Source organism: Telopea speciosissima, chromosome 9, assembly GCF_018873765.1.
Source record: "Telopea speciosissima isolate NSW1024214 ecotype Mountain lineage chromosome 9, Tspe_v1, whole genome shotgun sequence".
Classification (NCBI taxonomy): Eukaryota; Viridiplantae; Streptophyta; class Magnoliopsida; order Proteales; family Proteaceae; genus Telopea; species Telopea speciosissima.
In genome coordinates, this window is record NC_057924.1 from 2933945 (window position 1) to 2942302 (window position 8358).

The 8358-nt window shown below is 35.9% G+C and overlaps 1 protein-coding gene across 2 annotated transcripts; it reads right to left on the minus strand.

Moving 5' to 3' along the window:
• Window positions 1–1629: 1629 nt before the first annotated feature.
• On the minus strand, window positions 1630–5588 carry LOC122639821 (inositol-phosphate phosphatase). Of its 2 annotated transcripts, none has more exons than XM_043832813.1 (12): window positions 5447–5588; window positions 5290–5345; window positions 5124–5174; window positions 4513–4593; window positions 4280–4383; window positions 4113–4197; window positions 3650–3704; window positions 3509–3552; window positions 2505–2573; window positions 2319–2419; window positions 2176–2246; window positions 1630–1843 (listed from the first exon to the last, which is right to left on the minus strand). In XM_043832813.1, the coding sequence occupies exons 1-11, from the start codon at window positions 5460–5462 to the stop codon at window positions 2210–2212; spliced, it is 699 nt and encodes a 232-aa protein (XP_043688748.1). In that variant the 5' UTR covers window positions 5463–5588; the 3' UTR covers window positions 1630–1843; window positions 2176–2209. The 2 variants fall into 2 exon arrangements, with proteins under 2 accessions (XP_043688748.1, XP_043688747.1); XM_043832812.1 differs by having other exon boundaries at window positions 2176–2232; window positions 5447–5585.
• Window positions 5589–8358: the final 2770 nt, after the last annotated feature.

Genomic DNA, 8358 nt, shown 5'->3' on the forward strand with positions numbered 1-8358 from the left:
TAAGATAGTGGGTGAACTGTCCTCTATGAGTGGAGGAAAACTTTGTCCATGAATTCATTCTCCCTTGTCTTGAAATGTCAATACATATGAGATGCGAAAAATCTAGGGTCATGTGGCATGATACCGTGGGTAGAATGCATCTGGGATAGCCAATAGGCCATTAATGGTCACTCAGACTTCAGAGTCTCTAGGTTCCAAATTGGGATTCGGGCATGGATTGATCGTCCTGAATCGGCCATTTCCTTGTTTTTAAGAAAGGGCAAAAAAGGCATGCACACGACCACGTAGATATGCACACTCTCTTATAGAGACATTGGCCTCTTTCCAATATAATTATGTGGATCCCCCTCCCCACCTCCCTTTCCTTCCATTATACAAAATCGACATCTAAAAAACTCCTCTCCCCCTTTAAAGGTGTATGATACGATATTGTTTACTTATAAATTTGGCATCAACACGGTAGATTGTGATGCGTGGGCGTGCTAGAGTCGCAAGGACTTGAGAGATAACCGAATTGATCGGATCAGATTTCTAATCAAGACCATATGAGATCTTTCTAGTGTTTCAATTTCTCCAAGGATTTCAAGGATAAGAAAATCGCAATAAAAGAAGAGGAAGAACATTGAGCAAATATTCTATTGAATTGAATACTAATACATTTAAAGAACATACCATTGAGAGAACTCAAAAAGAATACTTTATTGATAGGAAGACGACTTTTGAAACATGGGCTAAAAGACGTATTACTGGTTGAAATGCCTCTTGAAACACAGGCCAATGAGACATTAGTGGTCGGAATCTAACTCCAACAAAAATTAAAGGATAACAGTTAAACATCTAAAATTAAAAAATAAAAAATCAACATTTCATCCTTGGCCTGTTGATGTTGATAATAACATGGTGCCAATGACTTGTTTATATTGAACATGATGCCTTCGTTTCAAACTTGCTGCCGTTGATAACATGGTGCCAACGGTCTGATAATGTTGGAGATCACGTGGTTGCTAATGGCCTTCTGATGCTATAACATGATGTCTTCGTTTCTGTCTTGCTAATGTTAACAATATGTTATCGAAAAGCCTGTTAATGCTAAATACATGCTGCCTCCTCTGAATGTTGATCTAGTCTACCTCTAAAAAATATATTGAAATGTAAAGACATGCTTGTATTGGTCGGAACCTGTTTTTCATCGCATTCTCTTCTTTTATAATTGCTCCCTTGATGGTTGTGGGTGGTTCCAGCAACTTCCACTTCTCATTTTAAATTTGAATTTGAACATCTTTAGGTAGTTAAAGAACTGTCTATAACCTTCTACACCACCTTCTCACTTTGTTGTTCAAAATTTAAAAAAAAATCCCTTTGATGGCAATGTGCAATACATGGCCTAAAAGCATGTATAGTGTTTCAGTCAAAGTAGGATGTGAAATTTGTAAAAATAGGATGTAAACAGATACGATTACAAGGGGTGACATGTTGATCTTCGAATACAAAATTAATGATTTCTAGGAACAAGAACAATCCTTACACGGACTGCTTGAAACTAAAAATGTGCGAACGAGAACTACTCTTATTTAAAAAGCCCATCTAACACATGAGCTTTATGGCTCAGAACACATAGCTTGGCACTTGCAGAAGCCAATTGGAGAAAATCATTTAACGGAATTTGGAACCCATAAGTTTTATATGTAACGGGTACAAATGATAAATATAAGTAGCTGAAGACCTCTAATTTCCGGAAGGTTGATGTGTTTCAGCTTCCCTCAAAGCCTCAATAAAGATATCCTTGAGACGGGGGTTTGAAGCTGCAGCTCTCTGAGATGTGATGTCGAAATCACTGCCAGATCTGACAAAAAAAAATTACTCTGTGAAAACCTCAGGCAAAGCACTTGAGAAAATCTTGGGTGTTCTTGAGAATATATGATTTTAGGACAAATAAAGTGATGGGAACCACAACAAACTGCTAACATAAAAGAATAGTTGTGGTTGTCAACTTTAGAGATGGATTTCTAAATCAGATTATAGGTCTATTGTCCTGTGTTCATTAGATACTTGAGAATCAGAGCAGCGTGTTTCACCCACATTGCCGCCTGCTTTGACATACAGAATGTGATGTTTCCGTCTTCCTAATGCAATGCTGGATTTAAAGGGGGAAAAATCCACAGATTTGTTACTTACGGATCAAAAACCAATCCTCCAGCTTCTTGAACAATTACAGCTCCACCCGCGACATCCCTGAGTGTCGAAGCCCACCATGTCAATCAATATTCACATCGAAGTAAATTGTAGAAACAAAACTTAAAAGGTTTTCAAAGCCATACCAAGGACCCCCAAATCCGAGCTCATAAAAGAGGTCAATCCTTCCACATGCAATTCCACAGAGATTTAATGCACAAGAACCACTCATCCGAAGGGATCGTACCTGATCATCTAAAAAATTACTATGCATGCCAGACTTTCACATCTCATTATGTATCAATATGTTCCACTTGAAGTTGTGACTTTACCTTGAAAAGTAAGCTATTAATTCTGTTTGTAGTAACATCGACTGTTGATTTATCACGCTTTGTGCCGACCTGCTCATGCAGAAGGTAAATGTTAATCAGCTTTATTGCAAGGCACACAGAAACATACTTGTGATGTTAATTTGGAAGATCCTATATTCTTGCAGTATGGTTTCACAAGACCAGAAATAAGTGAACAACAACATTAACCAAATCACAACACACTCTACATTTTTTTTTGTTGGGGGGGTGGGGGGGTGGGGTTGTACTCTAACGAAATCTAAGTTGCAAGCAACACTAAATCAGGTTGGCTTTTATAATGTTGTACAAATCTTAAGACTGAAAAAGACTTGGCCTTCATGCTGTAAGTACCGTGGTCCAAAAATCGGTGTCTACACATGCTGACTTGATTATTTGATCTGTTATCCAAGTAGAGCATAAAAGCCTACAAGGAAAATTCAACTACTAGTGTGCTATTTATGGTCTGTCCTCACCAGTTAAACAACTCGTTGCAGGCTTGGAATAGCAACGTCAACTCTTAAAATAGTTACAACTAGTAACTCATATTATTCACAAAAAACATGCAACTGGAAACTGAAATAAGCCCAGAAACCATCTGGAAGTCCGTTGAATGACTAAAAATAAAAATTTGTTGGCATGCTTGAATCCATGACCTCAAAACACAATAAATTTTAATAATTGATAATGAGAGTTCATTAATCCCCAAGTACATCAAAGCTTTCAACAATAGTTCAGTAATGAAACTAGGAGATTCATGCCAGCTAATAGACAGGTCAACCAACAAACCAGGAACCAGTAAACTAATCAATAGTAAAACAAAGATGCATACAAGGGACAAACAAACCCCAGTTTGTACACAAAGTTTGACAAATGGAAATTCATCTAGAAGACTAGTAAATATACACGGCTTAGGAATTAATTATGAAGATAACAGTTTTTCCTAGAATGATTTTATAACACAAGCAATTAATGATAGATTCACATACTTCTGTTGCAAGGAGCGACTTCACCAGTTCACTTTTTGTTGACACTGCAGGATTTCAAATGTTAGCACAGCACAGTTAGCACATCTAGTAGTATTAGGGGTCAAGGAGAATCTATGCTGGACATGAAGGGATTACTCTCACCTTTTATGGGGTTACCGTTCAGAAAAGCGCCTTTCCCACGAATACCAGTAAAAAGCTACACACAAAAAGTATCACAATTAAATGGATCAATGATACCAAGCCAAACTCCTGAAATCTCATGAATGAAATACAGAGAAGACAGATACTTGACTTCTTACTGACATTTTGCCCAACCTACTCAATTCTCAGAACCTTGGCAGGCAGCAGTGAAATGGCATGGATGTAGGTTGAGGGTACAAATCAGTGTCACTTAGGCAATCACTTAATGACCCCGATCGATATACTAAACTTAAAATCTATCACAATGTTGCCTCTCAGATTCATATTGCTACTTGCTAGGGCCTTTGGGGACTGTAGAGATGGCCCATCAAATGGGTTCCTCAAATACAGTATGTCCTGTCAATCCTAATTCTCGAGTACTATGAAATTGATGGATGAAACAACATCAATAATCCAAACTCACCTCGTCCATTATCGGATTGTAAACAACACCAACAGTGGGAACCTTTCCAATTGTAAGACCAATAGATACGCAAACAAAGGGAAACCTTCATGCAGTTAAAACATTGAAACAATATCAGTTACAGGAAAATAATGAATCAGGCAAAAATAGAGCAATTCACAGTTTACCCATGAACAAAATTAGTTGTCCCATCAAGTGGATCAACAATCCAAGTCGGTTGATCAGTCAGTTCTGTAGTACCGCATGCAGCAGTTGTCTCTTCTCCAATTAACTATAAAATTTAGGATAAAAGAAATATAAGAAAAGATAAATGGAAGTTACATTCCACAATGTGAAGACCAACACTCAAAAAAGATTTGAACTTTTAGAAGTTTCAAAAGGAGAAAAAGAAGCTCTCTACCTTATGTTCCGGGTAATGCTGCTTAATGTGATTAAATATGAGATCCTCGCAAGCCTTATCTGTTTCGGTGACCAAATCCACCTACATTGGATATTGAAACTATCAAATTCTGCCTACTGCACTGCAAAGATGATAACTCCTGTGTAGCTGATCCCTTCCAGGATTCCACAGTTACCTTTGTTAGCTTGCTTTTTGTAGAGTGAAATTTGTGTTTATCAGAAAGGAAAATAAAAATGAAAATGTGGCAGATGATTGCAAGTTGGAAAATATTTCCCGATCTCCTAATTTCGGACTGGTACAAGAGGGATTCGTAGTAAACGCAGGCAAACTCAGTTGCTTCTACTCTTACCTATAATGTAAAAATTTTTCCTAAATCTCCTGGACGATCTATAACCAAGTACAGAAATTAAACCCCAAACCTTCAAGCTAATGGAGTAACCTTTTCCGTACAAATAGTGTACGATATTAAAAAGCTAAGGCAAAACATGAAATCCAACGAATAAGGTAAAAACGAAAAGACGAGCGAAACTTTGGAGCAGAACCAAGGGAATGGAAATCCTCGAAGAACCCAGAAAGGGAAAAAAGGGTAATTTCTCATTGCGGAGAGATACCTGGCCTTTATGCTCGACATGCTTCGTCTCGTAAAATCCTTTTCGAATTATCTGAAAAAACAGGGAAAAGAAGATTGAGGTTTGTAATTTCCCCCTTGCATTATAAACTTGATCTCTTCTTTAAAACGATAAGTGGGAATTTTATTAACAATCTTTTCGAGAATACCTCTCCGGCTTTCTTCGCTGCATCAACTGCAACGGTAAGGAACTCCGACAGAGAATCTGTTCGACGAGAACCCAAATTTAAGCATAAATTTCAAATGGGTATAAATTAATAAAACGAAAAAGCAATAATCGTAGCATTTGGATGAGATCGTACGTACCGTTTTCACCACCCATATTGTTGGTGATGATGGCTTTGGGTCTGCTTTCTGTTCTTTGTTTCAATTCAGACTTCAGAGAGAAAGAGAACACCTATTACGTATATATAAGGAAGGAGAGATAGAGAGAGAGAGAGAGAGAGAGAAGAAAGACTAAAAAGAAGAAAAAGGCATAGCCACCGGACCTGCAATTGAGCTAGAATTACAGGAATATCTAAAGAATCAGATCCGCACCATTTTAACTAACCTTTAAGCGATCTATCTTTATCAAAGGCGAAAGTGAAGAGGTGTACTACTACGAGATTAGTTTCTGTTTTCTTCTGTTACTCTACCTTATTAATGGAGTTTATATACCAATCTCAGAATGGAATAGATTATGGGGTAATAGAATGCATTCTGAAATTACATTCTTTTATATTTTTATCACTTGAGAATATATTCTAGAGCCAGAAACTATATTGAAAAATGCATATCAAACACAGCCTTAGATTTTAGATTGGTCATCTTGTTGGATTTTAGCAAAATGGGTGGCTTTTGAACTTAACGGAGTGTCTCCCTCTCACATGAGATTCTTTATTATTATTTTTTTTCTTGCCCTACACTATTGATCATTGTTTGAGGTTTTAGTATAAGATTGCTCGATACAATCGATACTACACGGTTTAGAAGGTGACCAATATCAATACCGTATCGGTGAATCAATACAGACAAAGGGTAAAATACATTTTTTTTTTTTAAACTATTTTTTAAGGAAATCCAAAGGTAAAGTTGTTCGATACAACCAATCCATACAGATACCATATCAATATTATATCAATTTTGAATGTGACCGATACCGTGCACTAAAATCATGTGGATGATATTGTTTCTCTGCTTTGTCATTGGTGTGGTTTGTTGATTCCTTACCACAACGACATGGTGGGAATCCTCTCACATTCTCATATTTATGAGAGAATGGTGTAACTTCACCAATCAAAAGTACATGATGAAAAGATAGCATGTATATAAAGGTAGGTAATAGGTAAAAATCTAATGGGAATAACTTGTTATCAACAAATTAATTTCAAACTTATTTCAAACCCTCCCTCCAAAAACAAAAAGGTTATAACTTTAATTTTCTACCCATCATTTTATTCCTAAAATCATTTAATGCAATTTTTTGATGAGGGTAAATTTGTCATTTTACATAGGAATTACATTAAAGATTGCAGTGGACACTTCCAATTTTTTGAAAATCTTCTTTTATTCTTGGATTAAATAGCTTTTGATAATAAGACAAAGGATAAAAAAAAAAAAGATTATAATCTTGTTGCAACGAACCTTGATTATAATAAAATTTTCTCTAATCTAAAATCCTAAATAGCAAATGTTGTTATAATAAAAATTGGTGAAAAAAATATATATAACTTTAATTTTTATGTAGAATCATATGTTGGGGGGACTAGTCAGGTTGAAGGTCCGAACACCCTCATTAGAGGCACGAGAAAACTGTACTGGGCAGAGAACCTGAGAGGATAATTATCTGAGCAAGCAACATACGAATCCATAAATGAAGAGCGATGAAACAATTTCATACACAGAGAGCAAAAATGTCATTTTATATAGGACTAAGTTTTTTTCCACCCATAGAAGACGGTTCACCCATCATGTTAGGATTCACAAACCCTTGCTAGGGTTTTTGTATTTTTCATTCACCGTGGGTTGAGGAAAACTCGATCCATTTATATAAGAGAGAGAATGCTACCACTCCCGTGGTTGGCAGAATTTTTGTCCCCCAACTCCTACTCGAACTCAAACATACTGTAAAAAACCGAATATTGATTGATTTTTACATGGCACAAAAGAATATTCTTCCAAAGAGCAGATTCGTAGTAAGACTGTAAGAGTGGATAATGGAGAATATTCTAAAGTAGGAAAGCATATTCTATGATGCCAAGATAATAATATTCTATTTGTTTACCCAAAATCTTAATATGGCACAATAACAATAGACAAACAATTGTTTTAAATCTTGGTATCGTATTGGTATATCGGTTCACAGGTATTTATAAGAGCTGAAACAAATCAGCCCATAGGCCAAAAATTGTTTGTTTTATTTTAATAAAAATGAGTGTTTTGATCTTAGATCGGTTCAATACAATCGATCCGTACCGGGTCGCCTCCTTTAAGGACGTTCAAATAAAATCGTTTTCATAGGTTAATTTCAAAAATTGTATCTATATGTTTTCCCTTTAAATTGATAGCGATAGAAGGTCATTAAGATTAAGAGTAGATTCTTTGTAAAACAGAGAAGTGAGAAGGAAAGTGAGTAACCCTATTCTACATTTCTAGTGAAATCACTCTCATCTCACCATAAATGTAAGCATCTTACCAAACCTTATATCGTAGCATTTTGATTGTTTGATTACGCTTTCTTCTGTGTTTTCTACATCACGAATAAGTTAAAAAAAAAAAAAAAAAATCTTTTTTCATCTTATGAATTTTAAGATGTATGAAGTTTCATTTTTTACTCTTTGAGCAGAGTTATAGAGACTCCATTTAACTCAAGTTAATCTAAGCCGGAGACAGACCTATGTCAAGGTAACCATTCCCTTCTTTGATACACTTTGGTATTCCTCTTGGATCAGAAGGAAATATGAATCAGACCAAGGTGGTTCAGGTGTGTCTCTCTTTTACTGTTGAAACTTGAAAGAGATTCCTATCTTAAAGGTTGTCAACTTGGGCAAAAAAATTGAAAATTAAAACCAATTCTGAACCGAATAAATCAAATCGAATCGAATTAAAGTTGATCCAATTTCGTTTCTGAAATATTGTATTTTACTTTGGTTCGCTTCCGCTTCCAGCTTAGGAACCGTCAATTCAAACCTAATCCGAATCAAATTGGGCTACTAATATATAATAGTATATCAATATAA